Here is a 23,195-nt window from a genome sequence, read left to right as displayed (position 1 = left end):
TGTGAGAAAATGATCTAGTTTCATTCTTCTGCATGTTGCTGTCCAGTTCTCCCAACACCATCTGTTAAAAAGGCTGTCTTTTTTCCACTGGATATTCTTTCCTGCTTTGTCAAAGATCAGTTGGCTGTATACTTTTGGATCCACTTCTGAGTTCTCAATTCTGTTCCATTGGTCTATGTGTCTGTTTTTGTGCCAATACCATACTGTCTTGATGACGACATCTTTGTAGTAGAGGCTGAAGTCTGGGATGTTGATTCCTCCTGTTTTGGTTTTATTTTTCAGTATTACTTTCGCTATTCGGGGTCAGAATGGTACTGATTTTAAGGAAAGATAAATCTTTTTCCATGAGATAACTACAAGTGGAGAGATATTTATTTTAAATCCTCAGATCACAAGAAGTATACTTTATCATACTTCTTTGGGGGCAGTTGAAAATAATGTTGACTGTTCCTTCAGTTCCTTGGGAGAGAGAGGAACACTGGAAGCAAAACTGGTGAAGCAAAAAGACAAGAACTAATTATAGTCAAGCAGCTGAGAATAAAGAGTGAGCAACTGATACCAAAAACCACATAATGATGTGATTTAAATAATGCTTTTGAAATCATGAAATATTTGCATTTTGTGAATGTCTGCAGTTTTTGCTACATGCTCAATTTATCTGTAATGCATAGATTTTTAAAGTAAGTTAAACATTTCTGTACTTTAGTATTTAAATTTCAGTTGGATTCTATGTTTTAGTACATGTGGATGGAAATATCATCTTAGAGGTAGCTTCTGTGGGGACAAGATACAAGCTAATTTTGGGTGCCTGGGTGGCTCAGTTGGTTAAGCATCCGACTTCAGCTCAGGTCATGATCTCATGGTTCATGAGTTCCAGCCCCATTGGGCTTTCTTCTGTCAGCACCAAGCCCACTTTGGATCCTCTGAGTCCCTCTCTCTCTGCCCTTCACCCCTTCAAAATAAGTACATACATTTAAAAAAAAAAGCTAATTTTATGTATTATGGTTTCCCAGTAGGTAATGTAAAACAAAATCATAGCTTGACAGAGGGAAGTAAACTTTGAAGTAGGGATAGACTACCAAAGAAAAATGGGAAAGGCAGTTAACTAAATGTTAGAGAAATAGAAGTGGTTTGGAGGGTGTCTGGGTGGCTCACTCGGTTCAGAGTCTGACTCTTGATTTCGGTTCAGGTCATGATCTCATAATTCATGGGTTTGAGTCCCTCACAAGGCTCCATGTTGACAGTGTGGAGCCTGCTTGGGATTCTCTTTCTCTTCATCTCTGTCTTCCCCTCCCCTACTCATGCTTACATATGTGCGCTCTCTCTCTCTCTCTCAAAATAAATAAAGAAACTTAAAAAAAAAGAGTGGTATGGAGTGACAGTATGGTGAATAAATGGCTGTCCCAATAAAACTGTGAAATACTGTGGTCCCAGTATTCAATAGGAAGCACTCAAAGGGAAACAGCATAGGTGGGAGAAGAAGGACTAAGTAAAGGGTAGAAAGGAGGTACAGGATGAGCGGACTCACAGTGCATTTACATTGAAAGATTTGATTCAGATAGATAAGAAGGCTTTAATTCACTTTGTTTTTCAATGAATAAGGATTCTAATCTCAAAACGAATAACTGAGATGACATAATTTTCTTTACCTTATTCTTTTCTTCATTGAATAGTGTCTGCTTATTTCTTGCTGGTTCTTTTAGCAGGTCGACGAAGTCATCATGGAAATCTTCCAAATTCAGATTTGTCTTTAAAGTGTCTCCCTGCTGTACAAAGGGATGGTTAGTGAGAGTCTGGGCCAGGAAAGCTGGAGGCACAGTGGTACACAATGACCACTTGGAAGATAAAATAGGCCACTTGCAACCTTTCAGCAAATGTATTCCACAGGAGACTAACTATGCCCAGCCCAGGATGGGTCTTACAAAATTATCTTGTGAGGTTCCCAGCTCCCCTCTTACCTCACTCCTTTGATCAAGTTCATTGCCAGTAAAAACTGGTGGTTTGGTGGTTCAAAAGCCCAGCAGGAACAAAGTCACTGCTCCAATAGGATGCACCTACAGGGAGCGTTCTCTAGAGAAAAGAACCATTGTGCATGGCAGTCTAAGCCATTAGGAAAGTCTGGGGGAGCTGTAATGAGGGAGAAATGTCTGAAGGTTCTGGTGGAGAACAAAGAGGAAATCTAGAGATTTTACACTAGCAAATGTTTGGGACACTCAGGAAGAGAGGAACAAAATATCACTGAGTATGGAAAAGAAAAAACAATTGAGAACAAAGGATGCTTCATGTGGGTGATGATAATTTGCTCCTGTAGTTCATAGAGCTGTCATGGAAATATAGGTGTTTGCAAGCTTCCAGGAAGCCCCTCTGAGGGCTGAGAAAACTTTGTAAAGATAAAAGGAGCCTCAGGTATACCACATTTAGGATGATTGATTATACTGCACCAGAACTTTCTCTACTCCACCTGAAACATGGTCATTAGATAGGCCTTAAAGAAACAGCATGTTCCTCATGCTGTTCCTCATGACTCAGAGAATTTGGGGAGACACTTACTGGGGAGATTAAACTTTTAGGCTAACTCTAAAACTTAAGCTGGTAAAGTCACTCTGCTTTGGTACACACTTGGCATCTAATTCCAAAATGGTGGTTGTTGTGAAAAGAATGCTAGAGTTTGAATTATATCTAATTCTAGATCCTCCACTACTAATGGTGAAGCCCCAGCCAAAGCAGTTTTACCTTCTTTGAACTTCACCTCTAAAACAAGGAAAATGAAATTTGCTTTACTACCATCGCAAGATTATTTGGAAATCACTGAAGTAATATATATGAAAAGACTGTAAATCTCAAGTTGTTATTCAAATAGAAAGGATTATTATCACTATTTTAGCCTTGATGGGGATTTCTGGGCCTATTTTTAATAACCCCTACCCAAAAAAGCCATTGCGCCAACCTAAAAACAGAAAAACTAGACATTTATGCTCTCAGGCAACATCTGTAAAGTGTTAGTAAGCATTCTTTGACAAGCTTTTGTTCAGGCTATAACTTGTAAGAGCCTTGTTGATGTCCATGTGTCTTTTCAGAGAGGCTCTTCCTCATTTTTACACCCACCCAAATCACATCTTTTTGAGATATTTATTGAATGATTCTTCTCTGTATCAATCCTTTGAGTTTTTACTACAAATACCACAACTCTTTCTGGAGAACCTGCTTTAGGCAAAGCGTAGTGTTAAATGTGTGGGACCCTAAGTTGAACAGAGTCATATGGTTTTCTCAGGTATAACTGAGTAGATGGATTGGGATAATAATGGAGGTTATATGTGATGATTACAGTAGGAAAGAACACAAGTGCTGTGGCAGGATCAGAGAGGCAAGGACACAACCCATGAAGGAATTGTGAAGGAGGCAGTGTTTGCGTTTGGCTTTGAGAGATGGTAAAATTTAGATAAGCAGAGAGAAAAGGTCATGGACAGGAAGGTTTTAGGAGGATAAAACTCAGAAACGTGGGGTAGCAGACCAGTGAAACAGGAGCTTACGATGTATATAGAAGTACACTGATTTGGAAAGACAGTCATCCTTGGAATGTTGGAAGCCCTTGAGTTTAAACTTTATTTAGTAAACAATAAAGAATTTGTAGTCAAGTGTTTTGAGTGTAAAAATGACATTAGTATTATGAGGGGTAATCTAATTGGAGTGTATAATCAGGAGGCTCCTGACTAGTGCAAAAGAGAATCCAAGTGATGGGTTGAGAATAAGAAACAAAGGGTGCAATCCTGACTACAGGGGTGTAAAAAGAATGGGAAATGAGTAAGGGAGGAGAGGGAGCGGGTAGAGCTTTCAGAGAGAATGGCCATGATTGTGAAAAGCAGAAAGGGATATCACTTTAAGAGAGTAAATTTTCTTAAGTGGACCTCACTTGAAGAAGTACAACAGAAATGGGAGGGATATTGTAAGTAAAAAGCAAAGAGTTAGGGGAGGCAGCAATTTTCAAGCCGTGTCCTTGAAGTGAAGAGAACAAACAAATCCTTGGAGGGTTGGATGGAGGTGGAGAGGAAATAATCATTGTTTAAAAAGATAATATAAGAACCACGGCACATTCGTACATTATTGGTGGCATTAAAATTCTAAAATATTTGTGGAATCTAATTTAACACATGTATGTTAGAAACATTAACAATTTTGTACTCATTTACCCAAATCTGCCCTGGAGAGTTTATGTGTAGGTAACAATACAAGAGAAAAAAAAGTCTTTATGCCTGAAAATGTTCATTGTGGTGTTACATAAAATGGTAAAAAAAAAAAAAAAAGTTGAAAATCTAGTTTCTTAAAGAGAAAAGATAATTTGGTATGTCACTCACTCAGTTAAAAGCTAAGCAAACTATTTTGAATGGACTAGAGTACTCAAATTTATGATGTGGAAATTCATACAGAAAAACATGGTTGCTAGAAATAGAATTCTACTCTGAATTTCAGGAGCACCATTATGTCTCAATGTCAACAATAATCACAATAACCATGAGTATCTTCACATTCAATCCTCAGGGTACTCTGTGATTAGGTTCCCCTACTTCCTCCATTTTATAGATCAAGAAACTGAGACTCAAAGAGCTGAAGTAACTTACCCCAAATCACACATCCAATAATTTGGAGAATGGCTATTCTGTAGCGACTGTATTTTACTCTACAGCCTGTACTCTTAATTATCTTTCATTCTCCCCATCCTAAGTAACCAGTTCTTTCAGCCAGTTGTTAAAACAGTACTAATGAAGCTAGTTTTCATAAAATATAGACAAAACAATATATACATTTCTCTCTCTTAACGAGACTTTTGCCTAGGGATTAGACATATTGTCTATTTTTTATTCCATCAACTTATTATTTCATGAAAGATGCTAATGATTAGCTCAATACTGCCATGAAGCTAAGTGTTCAATGAATCTAAAACCTGAAGATTTAGTTTTATTCTCTCTGGGGCCACAATTTGGAAGGAAAAAGAACCCTTCATTTATTATTTGGGAATGAAAACATAAGGCTACTTAATACAGACTTGACTTTGATTTTAATGGCATACATTTATCCTTTAGGATGTGATCCATGAAAATGTAAATGAGACACCTTAATTGTGTTTAGCCCTCATTCCTAGTAATATTTTTCTCTGCAGTGATGGAAAAGAAACAGAATTAATTATCAGAAACACCCAGATAATTATGTTAGAAAGCTGTGAAACAAATGTGCACATTATGTCCCTTGAGAATTTCCATTAGAACATCTTTGCACCAGAAGACACTTATCAACACATTTTTCTTTATATCACTTGAAAATACATACTCTGGGAAGAAGAAATTACCTTCAGCTTTTCTTCAAGCTCTGTCAGAGAGACACATAATTCAGTGATAGATTCAAGAACCTCTTTGTGTTTTGCCACTATTTTCTCAGCATATTTCTGCCCTTCTTCAAAACCTGGGGAGGAAAAGGGACAAACAAAACAAAAAGCAAACACCACTATTTTTGAGTCAAATCCTTAGCAAAAACAAAAACATAACTGCTAGGCATTAATTCATCTCACTAGTGTCCAGTGTAAAGGCTGGTAGATAGTAAATGCTTAATAATACTTATTGAACAGATAAATATAATGAATGAAGGAAGGCATGAAAAACAGGTCCTCTAGAAAAATGATTACAAATCTGCTGTACCGTGTCACTTTCGTGTAACCTAAATCATGTTGCTTTGTTCATATTCTTAAAGCACTACTCTAATCCATTTTTTCCTGTTTAGAACATTCAGTCATTCTTTATTAGTGCATTCAAAACCCTCCATAATATAGTTTCAAGGTGTTTTTCCCAAACATATGTCACTCTAGTTCCCTCACATATTTAGTATCTGGTCAAACTGAAACAGCAAATCTTCGCCCAAATCCGCAAAGCCACAGCATATTCTTTCCTATACCAGGAATACCTTTTACTCCACTGCCTGCTGTTAAAATCCTATGTGCTCTTCAAGATCTACTTCAAATAGCAATGTCTCTGAAATGTTCTTAATCTTTGCCCACCTAGTTTTTCTCTCTCTACCTGAATAACAATAAAAATGGGTACCGTGTAGTGAGTGTTTATTGTTTGACTATGGCTAAGCGCTTTTATTTATTTATTTATTTATTTACCATTTCAACCATTTTTAAGTGTGCAGTTCAGTACACTGGCATTGAGTACATTCTCATTGTTGTGCAGGATGACCACTATCCATCTCCACAGCTTTTTCATCTTCCCAAACTGAAACCCGGTACCCATTAAAAACAACTCCCATTCCTCTGTGCCCCTAGCCCCTGGTAACCACTATTCTACTTTCTACCTCTGTAAACCTGACTACTCTGGGTCCCTCCTATAAGTGGAATCATAGAACATTTGTCTTTTTGTGTCTGGCTTCTTTCACTGATGTCTTTAAGGCTTATCCTTGTTGGAACAGGTTATGGCTAAGCACTTTATACGCATTAATGTAATTCTCCTTGGATTCTCTAAGTTTTATTGCATTTTACAAATGAGGAAACTGAGGCTCAAAGAGTCTCAGGTTACCCAGACAGTCATTGCAGGAGCAGAGATTTGAAACCAGGATTAGAGACTCCATGGTTTAGAGTAAGCATTGTAGAGTAAATATTTCACGTTGTTAAGAGCTGAACTGTGTCCTCTCCAGAATTCGTAAATTGAAGCTTCAATCTCCAGTATCTCAGAACTTTACCACATTTGGAGATAAGGTCTCTCTAGAGGTGATAAAGTTGAAATGATGCCATTAGGACGGGGCCCTAATCCAATATGACTGGATCCTGCCCCTACAAAAGATCCTAGCTTTATACCTACTTAAAGTGTTGCGGGAGTTTTGCATGTTCAAGAAATCGCCCCCGTGGAAATTAGAAATTTTGGTCTACATAAGCTTAGCGTTGTTCTGTTTTTATTGCCCTGGGGATGATCAACAGGAATAGGAGAGAAGGGAACACAGAGAAGGAGGGTTTACACAAGACAGTGAAAATCTAAAGGCTTCATCTCCTGCAGACAGAAGTTACTTCTTATTTTCCCTACTGTTTACTTTTGTAGATACCGGCTCTCATCTTGAGTCTCCCCTCAGAATAGTTGCTGTAGGAGGACCCTGAGGGCTTGCCATGCTCTGCTTTCTGCTAGATTAGGTTGGCTATAGATTTGTTCATTGGAAAATTACTGGATATTTGTAAAAAGACCTCACCATATAAGCGCTGAGCTAGGTCACTGATCTCCTGAATTCTTTCTTCTTGCTGAGGCACTGATGGCATGATATACTTGTTGAACTGCTGGTGGAGAATTTCCACAGCTTCCTTTGTCTTGCACTCTGTGGAATATTTTCCAACTCTGACAACCGTGGCGCTTGCATCTTCGTACCAAAAGTGACACTAAATTAAAATGGGATAAAGTGTAAAGAGACACCATCCTTCCAAAGTTCTTCATTTTGACCACTGAAGTTTCAAATTCCTCAAACTTTATAATCACATTAGTTTGAACTTTCTAAGTCATAATAAAGAAAATATCAAAATATGATTATATGCTTTTGCACTAGGGAATTAGAGTCAGATAAGAAAATAAAGGTATATAATATTAAAAATAATTCAAATCTCAGCTAAAAGAAAAAATTCCAAACATACAACATCTAGCCCAATTGACTGAAATAATTAACAACACATGGATAAAGTATTGCCTGACTAATACTTTACTAAATAAATTCTCTTTTAAGAATGAGATCTAGGGGACACCTGGGTGGCTCAGTCAGTTAAGGGCTGACTTCGGCTCAGGTCATAATCTCATGGTTTGTGGGCCCGAGCCCTGCGCTGGGCACTGTGTTGACAGCTAGCTCAGAGCCTGGAGCCTGCTTCAGATTCTGTGTCTCCCTCTCTCTCTCTGCCCCTCCCCTGCTCACGCTGTCTCTCTCTCTCTCTCTCAGAAATAAATAAAACATTAAAAAATTTTTTTAAAAAGAATGTGACCTAGTTTATTGATTGAGGAAGTATCATCTAAAGAATAGCATTTGACCTTTTTTAAAAATAGAAGACACTCGTCATATTTTCAAAACACAGTGGAGAATTGAGACAGTTTCTCACTAAAAATACTAAATAACTATGATGGAAGGAATGTGTTTGACCAAGGCCAGAGCAATTATGATGAGTGAGAAATAGAAGCACATGACTCTGTTAGGTAAGTGCCACAGAGCTATAGCAAACCTATATATCAGATAGAGAAGAATGATCATCTTCATTTTCCTTAGCATGGTGTTAAATCTAAACACTGCTGCATCAGTGATAAAGAGAGAGACATTTTGTATCACAGAATAATGGGCTCCAAAGAACCTCAAGTGTCGAATTTCTTCAATATGAAGTGTGCAAATATAATTTTAACTTGTCAAATTTTGTATTGTGTATGCATACGCTACCATTCATCCTCTTGACAAAGCCAAAAATAACGCCAGTAACAATCTTGGCACCTGAAAAGTCCTAATATCACATTTCTTTCTAAACATATTCAAATTCAATGAAATAAGTAAGTCATTTTGGGGTATTTTAAACAGATATCCAGCAGTGGACATAATTCCATGATGGTTAAACATCTTGAGTTGATGGGGTTATGGAGAAATGAGAAACTCTGATATGCTGCCAGTAAGAGAAAATTAGTAAAATCTTTCCAAAGAACATTTGGACAATATAATCAAAACCTTGTAACGTTCATTCACTTTGGCCCAGCAATTCTATTTTAAGAAATTATCCTAAGAAAATAATCATGAAAAGGAGGATGATGCATAGATTTCATTACAGTAATAGCTAAAGCAGCGTTGTTTTAAAGTAAAGTGAGCAGAGTAATTTTTTAAAAAACATTACATATGGATGTCATTACCTCCTCTATCATTTCCTGGAGATGTTCAGTCAGGTTTAAATTTGTCTTGTAATCTGTCACAACTTTTTCAAACTCATCCACCTGTTTTTGCAAATCCATCATGGTTTCCAAAAGGACATTAACTTTATTATTTGAGTAATTTAAGAGAGAATAAGAAGTTTTCTTCTCAAGTTTTCCCATTTTCATTTTCAAAGCCTGTACAAAAGAAAAATAGATCTTAAAATACACTCAAGTTTTATTTATGAAGCTAGCTAGTGATTATACACTGAAAGAAAAACTTGGAGACATTTTTGCAGCTTTCTCCATTATAGAATATTAAAATAATAATTATCATAAATTTATTTTGGAAAGAATGGCTTTTCTTCCATATATTTTATTGATCCAGTATTAAAGTCATATAGAAAATGGACTATATACCAGGTTCTAGTCTATATTTCAAGAATGAAATTATAGCAATTAAAAAAGACAATAATCATAAAATATTTTATTGTCTTCAGTAAGCTCCCTGTCTCCTGGGAAAGATTTTCAAATAATCTAGCCAGTGGTTCTGGGAGCAGTGGAGGAAGTTCCTGACATAGCCAGGTGCAAGGAAAGGAAAAGGGGTGTACAAAGGCATATACATGCAAGTGTGTGTGCGTGTGTGTGTGCACACTGTGTGTGTGTGTGCGCTGACGGGATAGAGAGGCTGGGTAGGTTTGATAGAATCCATTCTAGAGCTGCCTCAAGAGATAAATTAAACACTTAACATGGGAACCTAATTGTCACAAAAGCAGAAAACTACCTTCTCAGTCCCGATGCTACAAAAAAGCCCAAAGGTTAGGCATCTAGAATTAAAATGCAAAATGATTTTGCAATCATTGTAGTAGTGCCTGCGCGCGCGCGCACACACACACACGTACCACCCACACTTTCTCTTTACCTGTATTTTTTCAGCATATACATCAACTTGTTGAATTTGACATTTAAGAGTCTTCAGATTCCGAGCTTTCTCATTTTTCTTAGTGTAATTAAACTTCAAGTTGTTGAATTTCTTTTTGATATCTTTGAATGACTCTTTGAGCTGCAGTTCGGTAAAGAGAAAGAGGTCATTTCCTTAAAAGTAGGACACTAATATTGACTTGTAATAAATTAAAAAATCTAAACACTTTAAGATATTCATAATCTTTATTTATTTACTTTTTTAATATTTTTATTATTTCTAGGAGAGAGAGAGAGAGAGAGAGACAGCGTGAGCAGGGAAGGGTCAGAGAGAGAGGGAGTCACAGACTCCGAAATAGGCTCCAGGCTCTGAGCTGTCAGCACAGAGCCCGACGCGGGGCTCGAACCCACGAACTGCGAGATCATGACCTAAGCGAAAGTCGGACGCTCAACCGACTAAGCCACCCAGGCGCCCCAAAGATATTCATAATCTTTAAAATGTATTCAGTGATTTTGCAATAGGAAACAAGTCTGCTATATGTGAATTTAAACATATCCCCCAAATATAAGTAAGCATAAATTGTTCTTTGTATTTCTTGATTTGTAATTTATAATTAGATTTATAAGTATAGAATATCCTTTGGCTTCCACACAAGAGAATTTTTAACATACCATGGATTTTCAACAACTCAAATTTTCTTTTTTTTATTAAAAAATTTTTTTAATGTTTATTTTTGTGACAGAGACAGAGTGTGAGTAGGAAAGGGGCAGAGAGAGAGGGAACAGAGAATCTGAAGCAGTTTCCAAGCTCTGAGCTGTCAGCACAGAGCCCCACATGGAGCTTGAACTCACAAACTGTGAGATCATGACCTGAGCAGAAGTCAGATGCCCAACTGACTGAGCCACCCAAGTGCCCCAACAACACAAATTTTCTTATTTGTATTGATTTGAAACCATGTGTCCCCATTCATTCCATTCTCTGTGTGCTAGCATTTGCTCCAGATCCTTTTGCCTCCAGAGGCTCTCTCTCCCTTTTTTTTAATATTTATTTTTGAGAGAGAGCACAAGCAGGGAAGGGACAGAGAGAGAGAGAAGGAGACACAGAATCTGAAACAGGCTCCAGGCTCTGCACTGTTAGCATAGAGCCTGATGTGGGGCTCACACTTACAAACAGGGAGATCATGACTTGAGCCGAAGTGAGACACAACCGACTGAGCCACCCTGGTGCCCCAAGGCTCTCTTACAGCCATCACTTATGAACTCATGAGTCTCCAATGAGCTGTTCCTGTTGCAGAGCTCAATGAAGAGTTGATATACAGACAACTGAGGACAATAATGGGATGCAAGAGGAGACCCAATACGAGATTTAGTAGGAAAAGTATTAATTTGCCCAAATCCAGTTTTAAAAAATTATTTTCCATGAGCAGTTTCCAGAAGAGATTTCCTTCTTAGGTATAGGCCACTAACTTCAGATGTCCTTCCAAACCAAAGTAAAGTGACTGTGTCACCACAGATGGCAAGGCTAACTTGTGTATAAACCAAGCAGATAGCTATGTACTGAGAGGAGGGCATGCATCATGATAGCATGGAGAACACATAGGTCAACTTTACCAGTGACCCAAAGTTCTAGCAGCCCATTCCATTAAACACACCACTTTCTGTCCCCTTCTCCATATTCAAGCCAGATAAACATATTGACAGGTTCTTTATATTATCAGCAAGGGAAAGCACAGAGAAAACATAAACCTTCTTAGATTATATGGAAGCATTTAACAGCAAAAAATGAACAAGTCATGGTTGATAAATCTGAGCGATGATAAGAAAAGTCGGAAACATATTAAAATTCTTTTCAATGGCAGCAGATAAATTATTTGGAAGGAATAAAAGCTGTGTACATGCTAGATTCTAGGCTTGTAATACATTTAAAAAAATCTGGCCTAAAAAATATATATACTTCCACAAAATGCTTATTTCAAATTCTGCATATTGCAAAAACAGAACCTTGACCTTATCTTTACCATTTCTTGGAGACAATTATCTAGAAAGGTCCTGGAAGATATGCATGCATGGAAATTATTATGCCGATGGAATTTTTGCATCTGACACACCTATACCTAATTGCTGTTGTTTATTTTATATGGTAAATGAAATTGTTGAAGATGAGTTTTAAGCTACCAATTAAGCCAAGCACAGAGACCATATTAAACATTTAAACTGATAAATCAGTAACATTCTAAAGAGGTGGAAAGAACTATAGTTTCAAAATTTGAAAACTATTTCTCTATCGAACTCATGAAAATATTTGAGAATATCATATTCTGTTGGTATACTTGTAAAACAATTAATATTTAAATTCTTTGACATTCAGTGTTTTAATATGCACATGTTTGATTTCAGTGGGAAAAAACAAATGGGATTGAAATATAAAGGGACTACATCCTGGGTTATTCACATAGAGCTTTGGCAGGAACTTTTTCCCTGAAGTCATAATCAGCAACTATAGGTGTAATAACTACCACATCTGAGGAAACCACAGATTCTTGTATTTAAAAAGATGCCCTCAATAAAGAGTTATTGCTTAATGGGTACAGAATTTCTATTTGGGATGATAAAAAATTTCTGGAAATGGATAGCGGTAATGGTAGTGTAACAATGTGAATGTACTTAATATCATTTACCTGTACCTTTAAAATGGTTAAGGTAGTACATATATGCTATGTGTATTTTACCACAATTTAAAATATAATTTTAAATAAAAATAAAAATAAACATAAGAAAAGAAAAAAGAACAGGGAAAACATATGTCCTGCCACTAACTTGTATCCATTGGAAAATAAAATTTTATATTCTTTTTTTCTCTTACTGGAACATGACATATATTATAAACTTCAGTCTAGGGGAAGGAAGAGGGGTTCTGTCATCAATCTGTTAATCATCGGCTTGTTTAAATGGGAAAGATCAACATCTATTTGAAAACTATGTGATGAATGGAAATAAGTTGAGTCTTACCGCTGTAATTCTAAACCATGAAATTTAAAATCTACTTCGGACCAAAAAGTTTAAGACTGATAAATGACGAGCACAATTTTGTTCGTGTTACTTCAGAATGTATGCACTTCCACTGAAGATGATTTATAAGACCTAAGAATGTTCATGGCACTATGCGTATGTGAAACGAAATCAGATTCTTTCTGACACATGAGCTCCTTTGACAAAGTTGCTGGCACTTTTTCTCTTTTGGTCCCACCAGAAATGCAATTTAAATTTTGTACCTTTTCCAGCTCAAATTTTGAATTATTGCAGATACAAGTGGAAGGCAGCAGAATGAACTGCCTTTAGCAACTAGATTTTCAGAAAAATCCAACCAAAATTTACCAAAATTCGGTAAATTTCTTACCGAAACGTTCCAACATGAAAACTTAACTTCCCATCTAATCCTCATATAACGTGGGATCATGTTTTTAAAGGAACTGAGTGCCATGGCCGCTTGGCTATGGGATCATTGTTTCTGCAGCTGTTTCTAACTTTAGTTAGCTTGTCAACAATGGGGAATGGTGAAAATGGCCAAGACAACTGCTCAACAGGAGGACATAAGCAGGAAAAAACACCCAAAGCTGGAGCAAGATAGTTTACTCTGTTAGAAACATTTTGATGTTGTTATAATCCATATTAACAACATTTCTAAAAGTCTTTAAAAAAAAAAAAACAGGAGCATTTTCTTTTTCTAATGAATAATGTGACTTTCCTATCTCTCTACTTGTTCAGCTCCTCCATATTTGTTATGGAATATACAGACTAAGTTAATAGAGGTATAATTAGGAAAAAATTAAGACTTTGAAATTGTAGTTCTTTTGGGGGCATGTGGGTAGCTCTGTTGATTAAGCATCTTACTTCTGTTCGGTCATGATCTCATGGCTCGTGGGTTTGAGCTCCCTGTCAGGCTCTGTGCTGAGAGCTCAGAGCCTAGAGCCTGCTTCAGATTTTGTGTCTCCCTCTCTCTGCCTCTCCCCTGCTCACACTCTCTCTCTCTCTCAAAAATAAACATTAAACATTTTTGCAAGTTGTAGTTTTTATGCAACTAGCAGAATGAGCATCTTCACCAAATTTCCCAGGGAGCAGTAAGCCTCTCTCAGGGTTAAGAATGAACAAACGTTCTTGAGAAGAAGCAGAAGCAAAGGAGGCTGATGACAAGCAGGCTGGCTTGCTATTCTTAGTCTTGACAAGACTGCTCGACAAGTCAAGGCTGCTTTGGCAGAAGAATGTATTATTGTGAGTCCGGTGCTGGCAAGGCCAATTTATGTGAGGGACATGGGACATTTTAAAACTAAGGAAACACATTAAATACAAAAGCCTTTCATTGGAACTATGGCACAGGTTTGGCCAGTAGCAAAAATGCAAAAGCAACAGTCCATTTCTCTTAAGGTCCACTTCATGAGCTTCATTTCTTGCCCATCCTTTTGCCAATTCCAGAAACAAGTTTTCCAATGCTCATTTTCAGTAACAGAGGCTTCACAGTTATTACCTCTTAGGGAGGCTTGCATTTGAAATGAAAGGACCTAAAGATTCATAATTCAACCTGAATGATTTGCTACAATTATGATGGGTAGAATATTTAGACTAAATTCTAGAGAGACTTTGGGACAAGGCTCCCTTAGCCTCCTTCTGCTTGGCAAATGCGCCATTGTCCTCCTGCGCTCAGGGCCAGGCCTGCAGCAGCAGAAGTAGGGCAACTTGGAGAGAGAAAATGATTGCTCCATTTGACGTTGGACATTGCAGCATGTCTCAGTAATGGCTATTTTATACACCCTGAAAGTTTGGTATCTTTATAATATATTTGTTTTATTTTCTGGACATGAAAATTATTTTATTTTATTTTATTCTATTCTATTCTATTCTATTCTATTCTATTCTATTCTATTCTATTCTATTCTATTCTATTTTGAGAGAGAGAGGGTGCAAGTGAGTGAGAGGCAGAGAGAGAGAGAGGGAGAAAGAGAGAGAGAAAAGTGAAACTCATGTTTACCCGAAGTGGGGCTCAAGTTCACCCAGTGTGGGACCTGAACTCATGAACTGCGAGATCGTGACCTGAGCTGAAGTCGCATGCTTAACCTACGGAGCCACCCAGGCACCCAAAAACTATGATTTTAAACTTCAATTCTCTATATTCTTTAGGAAAAAGAGTCACTTTGCAGATGTTAAACACCAAACTTCTAACACATTTTATGCCTATGGGATGGACATTTTCAGAACAAATTACACTGTTTCCTATTCTCTTATACATACCCTCTGAATGGACCCACAATGTGGCCTGGTCACAACTGGTTGTGACTTGAAGTCCCATGGGCTTTAATTCACTCTGGACTCCATGTTTCCTGAGGAGTTTTGTATTCTTGTGGTCCTGTACACAGTAGTCACATTAGTGATATGTGTTGAATGATGATAGTTTAGTTCTTTCTTAAAATGATGAGTTAGGGCTATCAATCTGGAATACCTGTACTATACCACAGCACTGCCCATTGTGTGTTTTCCCTGTCCACGCATTCTTTTTCTGCTTTATGTCCTGCCAGTGGGTGATTCTCCATGGCCATTTTGTTACTCAATAGCAAAGTGCCATACAATGTCAGGAAGTCTGATTATATTAGTTGGATATGTGTCTATTCCCCAATTCTAACTTACTGCTTCTAATCTGCCTTGTATCCTTGGAACTCAGATGACCGACTTACCCAAATTGGCAAAAAAATTTGTGTAACTGGAACACGAGAGTCTGAATATACTATATATACACAAAGTCCTTTTCTGCTTCCTTCCTGAATGGTAAAGATGTCACTGCAGTGTAAAAATCGCTGGCTAAAATAATAAAATTATATGAAAGTTTCTGTTTGCAAAACTTATTTTGGAGGAATTGATTATTGTAAAACCAATTCTGTCATTGCTATATTTTTCTGCAAAGTAGTTGTTTGGGATCCATAATTAGACTCCAGTTATAAACTTCTATTAACATTAGGTAAATTTAAAAGTAATTTCTTTTTGGTCAAGTTGCAGGTAGAAAACATGCTCAGTATTAACTTATTACATTCCTAAATGAAGACTTATAAAAGAATGAGTAATTAATGGTGCTCTGTCATATATTACCACAGAGAATGTCTATAAGTGCTTTGTGTATTAGCAGCTTATTTATGTTGCCAGGCAAGAAAATATATAGTGAAATTCAACATTCATGCATAAAAATGTATCTTTGGGTAAAATGAGTGAAAAAATGCCACGAAATCTGGCAGTTTGAAGGCTGTGAAGGCAGGCATGAAGAAAATGAGATTTTATAATTTCCTATGTCTTATATAGTATATGAAATTAGAAAATAATATTTTACCCAAAGATAATCAAGGCACAAAACCATGGCTCTTTGTCTTTAGAGAATATCACATCCCATAAAAAAACAATCACATTTAGAACAACCCATTTCATTTTGCCTTAAGAAACTGAGTCCTCTCCTAAGAGCCTTTAGTGCAGTTATAACCATGTAAGCTAGTCAGGGCATCATCAAATGAACTCTTGCTATTAGTATCAGGGTATATAAAGAGCTTGTAACAGGTATGCCAGAAAATAAGGCTAGGAGAGGAAAACACAGAAAAAGGACACGTGGAACATCAGTCCATACAGTGGTCGAATGGGCTAAAACAGGCATGAGGGATGAACTCTGAGATTAGTAAGTGATAGTGTGTTGGTGCCCAATAAATGCCAATGCCAATGAATGAGCTTTTGGCCCAAAGCTGACTCCTCAGCACACCATGAACAGAAACTCTGTAGTCTGGTAGCACACTGCTCAAATGAAAATCATACACACCTCAGTTTTCTCATCTTAAAAATGAAGATGTCAAAGTAGAAATCTTTCAAGATCTATTTCAACTCAGCATCTGTGAACTTCCAAGAAGCACTTTAAGCAAAACAATGTGCTTTCCAATCAACTTAAAAAATCATATGCAGTGTTTGGTTTGGTTCCCTAGTGAGGTGTCTGACTTCATTTTTTAATACCAAAAAGCAGTCTAAAATATTGCTTTTAATTTTATATAATGTTTCAAATGCTTATACCAAATATTAATAATGATAGTATAATAAAAATGTCTAGGGGTGCCTGGGTGACTCAGGTGGTTAAGTGTCTGACTTCAGCTGAGGTCATGATCTCACAGTTTGTGAGTTCAAGCCCTATATCAGGCTCTGTGCCTAGAGCTGGGAACTTGGAGCCTGCTTCAGATTCTGTTCCCCTCCCCTTCTTTGCTCTCTTTCTCTCTCAAAAATAAACAAATAAAACATTTTTTAAAATGTCTAGGTGTATAAATATTTTCACTACTTGGAACCTGCCTGTGTGCACTTTGATATTCACAATACAAACTAGAGCATACATACATTTATTTTACTAAACTGCACTGAAAATATTTCTTCTGATTATTTTCCCATTCGGCTTATGGTTGGAAAGTCCATGTGGATGCTAAACTGTAACATGCCTACTTCATTTCTACAAAGAAGGAAAGGAGAAATAGATCAAAGATTTTCAAAGAACCTTTAAATGTGAGATTGTAACTTACATCAAAGATTAGTTGGATATGAAGTAGAAGCAAATGGGAAGACTAGTTCTCTTAATGTTTAAGATCATGTTAAAGTGTTATCTGATTCCTAAAGCAAACCCACATGTATCTGGTTGCTCATTCCTGTTATGGTACAGACAATCCTGGGGTGTCCCTACTGTGACTACAAGGGACATCTGTCATCCTGGCTAGCTGGCTTCCAGCAGAGGCTCATCACGAGGCAGCCTGTAAATAGAACCACTGTGGGAAGGGCCTGAACAGGGGGACCCAGCTCCATAAATGCCACAGCGCTTCAGGAAGGTGGAGACTGAGCCACAGGGAGCTCAGAATAAGCCTTAGCCTCCTCTGCTTGTGGCTTCAGTCATTATAGAGCTGAACATCCCTGCAGGGAGACAGATTTTTGGCAAAACGAAAGCTTACTGAAGAAGGAGGAGGAGGAGGAGGAGGAGGAAGGGGAAGAGGAAGGGGCAGGGCACAGGGTGGGGAAGAAGGAAGATGAGGATGGGAAGAAAGAAGATAACTCTAGAGAAAGGTCGTAAGAAACTTTGTTCGCAATCCTCCAAATCTAAATGGTATAGCCTTGGGGAGAATAATGCTTGTTTCTTTCTTTAATATTGTTTTTCCTTAATAAGACCTGAATGAAGTGTTGTTAGCTACAGTACAGGAACTGGGAGCAGCCACAGAGGGTAGGCTACATTCTGAGTTTAACCTCAAATGAATCCCTAGCCCAGAATGACTCCCTGGAACACCAACTCCGAGCAGCACCTCTACAGTCTTGTGGCACGTTGCTAAAATGAAATGTGTTTCTCTCCTGGGATCCACATGGCCTCTCTCACTATCTACCCTTTTCTCTTTCCTTCCAGTCCGGCTTCCTTCCTGCACTTACCTGTGGTCTATAAAAACATGGCCTGCAGGAAGGAGCACGCCAGAACTAGACTACCACGCAAGTTTAGTGACTCATGCTTTCGTCCATGAGCTAATGTTGCTTGATAATATTTGATACTTGCTGGGCCTAGATTGTGCAAATTGGGACTAGATAGAATATTAGGGAAGGTTTACCACTTCCTTTTCCTGCGCCTACTTTTGTTATGGACACGTGACAATGGACTCCAAATGGAGATAAGTCTGGAAGATTTATAGTACTTTATCTTGTGCAGTCAGTTCTCAGTTAAAAACCAGGACTTTTGCATCCTGGTCTATGTTTTTCCCCCAGAGTAGGTTTATTTAAATGGAAGTTTAACTATGGGAGGGTGGCTGTGGCTTGTTACATATTTGGGGCTAGGAGTTTGGGTAGAATTGAGGGAGAGGAGGTAGAATTATGTGTTCCTGAGGGGGTGTATGGATGCAGACAATGACTTTCATGTTATTACTTTTTCTCTAGAAGTTGTTTTGCCAGTAAGCCACTCCATTTGAGGAAATATGAAACCAGCCACTTGACTTTGGTGATAATACTTTGTAGCCTCTGAGGCAAGGAGCCTGTTCCCCTGGCCTTTGGCACCCCCTTCACTATGAGTCAATGGTGCTTAAATAGAATCTCAGCAGATTGGAGCTGGCTGCCTGGGGACAGCATCACCCTTTCTGTCCTGATGGGCTGCATCCACTCAAGCAAGAAACTGCTATACAGACTTGAGTGGGGAGAAAGAAAAACAAAAGGCCATAATAGTGCATTCTAGGTTTTGCTATGCATTGACAACATACTGACTTGGGTGCTTGAAGTTTACTCAAACTTTCAGAGCCCCGGGACCGTTGCTTGGTAGATTAAAGGTCAATGTTGAATAAATGGTCTCCTGAGGGTGTGTGCATGGGCGCAGACTCTTGAGACACATACTTTCAGTTCAGAGCAACTTTTGGCAATGCCGCTGCCCACCCCCACCACCCCACCTCGTTTATATTGTCCTTTGTAGTGCAGTATTCCAAGCAGCGGGTCAGGGTCTGTTCATGCTCCTCGGCTTTGGCACGCAAGTTCACACTGTCCCCCTCAAGGACGTCCAGCTGCTGCTGTAGGTTCTTGGCAGAAATGTTAGAGCAGTTCTGGAAATGAAACGAAAGTGCAAGGGACAAAGGGAACAGGAGAAACAGCAGTGAGACAGATATACTATTTACCTGCGTTAGGAAACTCATAGAGGACATTAAAAACTAGGTTCCTGGCTTACTTTACCTCAAGCATATCTGAATATACTGTAATGATTGCAGAAAGAAGCCAGACACCAACATGTCGGGAAAGGCAAATCATTGCATTTCCAGTCTTGAAACTTACGTTTTGAAGATTTGCTCATCATACTCAACTCTTCAGAGACGTCGTTTATTATAAGATATAATTTTTACTTCAAAAGCATAAAATATGCATCGGAAACCTTCAGCTTCTGCACTATAATTTTCCTGTCAACTTGAACTTAACCTCAGGTTCATTATGCAATTGCACCAATCTCTGCTCAGCACAGAGGGCTGTTGAGGCCAAAGCCAGATGAGAGTTAGAGAACAATTTATATTATTTGTGCAAAGTGAGAGGTCTTATTTTATTTTCTTTTTGTAATACATTTATTAATAAAATAAAACTCTTTAAAAAGAAAGCTCCTTCTTGTTAAACACTGATCCTATTAACAGCAACAGATATTTTGTATTTCTGTCTTTTAGTTTAAAAAAAACAATTTTAGGGGCACCTGGGTGGCTCAGTTGGTTGAGCGACCAACTTTGGTTCAGGTCATGATCTCAGTTCATGAGTTCAAGCTCCACATTGGGCTTTGTGATGACAGCTCAGAGCCTGGAGCCTGCTTTGGATTCTGTGTCTCCCTCTCTCTTTCCCCCTCCCCCATTCGCACTCTGTTTCTATCTCTCAAAAATAAACATTAAAAAAATAACAAAAATAACAAAAAACAATTTTAGGTTCTTTGTATTCCATATAGTTTCATGGATATCTTTTTTTTTTAATGTTTTATTTATTTCTAGGAGAGAGAGAGAGAGACAGCGTGAGCAGGGGAGGGTCAGAGAGAGAGGGAGTCACAGACTGAAACAGGCTCCAGGCTCTGAGATGGCAGTCAGCACAGAGCCCGACGCGGGGCTCGAACCCACGAACCGCTAGATCATGACCTAAGCGAAAGTCGGACGCTTAACCGACTAAGCCATCCAGGCGCCCCTAGTTTCATGGATATCTTAAATGAACTTTAAAATAAAATTGGCCATTACGATTTATTAATGTTACACATATTGGATAGAAAAAATATAATCTTTTCTCCCCTAAATTTAGGAATTTAGGAATGGATTATTTTAAAGATCAGAGTCCAATGTATTATTTATAAAAATATAATCTGGAAATATTTTCTTCTCTTTTAGGCTTCTTTGTTAATGTCAGTCCATTTGCATACAGGAGGTCCAATGACTAGTGCCCAAGCCTTCTTGAAGCCAGGAGCCCCTCTATTCTGGGTTTTCATGGATAAAGCAGTTTCTCTGGGCTTCAGATTCCTTTTTTATAAAGTGAGTGTCCCGGGCTAGCTTATCTCTAGAATACCCTCCAGATCTGAAATGCCAAAGCAGCATTGTTCCAATCAAAATATAATCTGAGTCACATGAATAATTAAAAGTTTTGTAGTAGTCATATTAAAAAGTAAGAAAGAAACAGGTGAAATTCATCTTCATAAGGTGGTTTGTTCAACCAAATATGTCTAAATATCATCATTTTAATATGTAACCAAATGTAGAAAATATTAATACAGTTTTTATACTAGTCTTTGAAATCTAGTGTGTATTTCACACATACAGCAAATCTTAATTGTTGCTAAACTTCTATGTAGTCAGATTTCATAGTTGATAACTTAAAATGTAAATTCACATATCCAAGCTGTTCCCAAGTTAAAAGTTTTCCCATAGTTACACTGAGTGTCAGTTTTAAAATTTAAAATTGGGGTGCCCGGGTGGCTCAGTCGGTTAAGCAGCCTACTTCAGCTCAGGTCATGATCTCATGGTTAGTGGGTTTGAGCCCCACGACGGGCTCTGTACTGACAGCTATCTTGGAGCCTGGAGCCTGTTTCAGATTCTGTGTCTCCCTCTCTTTCTGACCCTCCCTGTTCATGCTGTCTCTCTCTCTAAGAAATAAATAAAAAACATTAAAAAATTTAAAATTAATTAAAAATAAATTAAATGAGAAGTTCAGTTCTTTCAGTGCATTAGGTACATTTCAGATGTGAAAAACTTACTGCATATAGACAGCACAGCTCTACAACTCTATTTTTAATTAGCATGAGAATAGGTGTATAAAACAATACTTTTATAAACACATATTTCTTAGATATTTTTTCTTTTGTTATAGATGGTAGACATTCATCACAAATAACTATCCTAATGGCTTAATGTATTTTTTAATCAAGATGTATTAGGCAATCTGCATGGTTTCATTGATATTATAGCCCAACTCTCAGCTTTAGTTAGGTATGAATGATGGTGCTCTAATTTGCTTACGGGTCTCTGCACTGAGGAGATGATGTCCACTCCCAGGGAGAGGGCCAGTTTATGGAGCTGATCAATATACGCCTGCTTCTCCTGAGAGCGACTGAGCTGAACTTGGGCTTCGTGGCCATCCTCCACCTCCTTTGGCTGTTCTGAAAACTCCATTTCCCTTGATTTGATGAGCTGACCCAGCTGAAATTTAGAACATTAACAATTAACATGGGTTTCATATTTTCATGAAGGCAAATATGTTTTTTTAAAATGCTAATTCCCATAACCAATTTTACTTCCTGGTCAAAATGCTGCCAACGCCATATATAATTATTAGACAAATAAATGTCACAGTGGTTCAAATCAAAAGGGTAAAATTGAGGAACTAATATTATCAGTTCTGTTAAAGAAGGTAATGGCCTAAAACCTTTGCAAGATCTAGGTTCGTGATCTGAGTAAATTCAGAGGCTATTTTAAAGGGATATCAATACATCTCCATTTTCTGCTAATAGAAGTTAATAACGTGACGCCTGGGTGGCTCATTTGGGTAAGCATCCGACTCTTGATTTCAGCTCAGGTCATGATATCAGAGTTTGTGAGTTTGAGCCCCTCATCAGGCTCTATGCTGACAGGGCAGAGTTGGTATGGGATTCTCTCTCTCCCTCTGTCTCTGCCCCTCCCTGCTCACAGGCTCTCTCTCTCAAAAATAAATAAGTAAACATTTAGAAGAAAGTAGAAGCTAATAACTTGAACCTATACTGAGTACTCCATAATGTCAGGTACTTAAGATACAAAAAATAAAACCCATGAATTTATCTTTTTTCCTCAGAGAGCTTACACTTGAGTTGGGGGGTGGGTAGAAGGAGTAATTAAGAATCAAGATACTAAAAATAACAAATGCGTGAGATAAACTATGAAAGTTCTGGGAATTTATAAAAGAAATGAATAAGTCCAAATAAGGTAGGCTTGTTGGAAGCAAGGATAGAGTTTAAATAGTAGAATTAGGAAGGTGTCCACCATCTTTGAGGGACAAAGAAGAGCTCAGTTTGTCTGGAATGTAAGGGAGGATAGAAGCATAGTGAGAAAAAGTTAAAGGCTAGATTGTGGAAAACTTCTAACACCAGAATAAGCAATTTGGCCTTTATTACACAATAATTTATTTCTAATTTCATAGTTTAAAGTTTATTTATTTATCTTGAGAACAAGTGCGAGCTGGGGAGAGTCAGACAGAGAGAAAGAGAAAGAATCAGAAGCAGACTCCGTGCACTGTCAGCGTGGAGGGCAATGTGGAAGTTGACCTCACGAACCATGAGATCATGACCTGAGCTGAAATCAAGAGTCTTAACTGCTGCTTAACTGACTGAGCCACTCA

The 23,195-nt window shown here is 37.9% G+C and overlaps 1 protein-coding gene across 1 annotated transcript in view; it reads right to left on the bottom strand.

Moving 5' to 3' along the window:
- Positions 1-23,195, bottom strand: part of CCDC141 (coiled-coil domain containing 141) — a gene marked incomplete at its 5' end in the record, with an annotated part of 142,298 nt that overhangs the window by 13,584 nt on the left and 105,519 nt on the right. The window contains 7 exons of the mRNA XM_039222391.1: positions 1,650-1,766; positions 5,342-5,454; positions 7,222-7,405; positions 8,895-9,089; positions 9,814-9,954; positions 19,274-19,423; positions 21,845-22,024. Of these exons, the coding sequence (XP_039078322.1) occupies positions 1,650-1,766; positions 5,342-5,454; positions 7,222-7,405; positions 8,895-9,089; positions 9,814-9,954; positions 19,274-19,423; positions 21,845-22,024 (1,080 nt within the window). The remainder of the gene's footprint in view (positions 1-1,649; positions 1,767-5,341; positions 5,455-7,221; positions 7,406-8,894; positions 9,090-9,813; positions 9,955-19,273; positions 19,424-21,844; positions 22,025-23,195) is intronic.

The sequence above is a fragment of the Hyaena hyaena genome, unplaced genomic scaffold (genome assembly GCF_003009895.1).
Source record: "Hyaena hyaena isolate Hyena2069 unplaced genomic scaffold, ASM300989v1 scaffold_1123, whole genome shotgun sequence".
NCBI lineage: Eukaryota > Metazoa > Chordata > Mammalia > Carnivora > Hyaenidae > Hyaena > Hyaena hyaena.
This window is presented reverse-complemented; position numbering and strand designations above follow the sequence as displayed.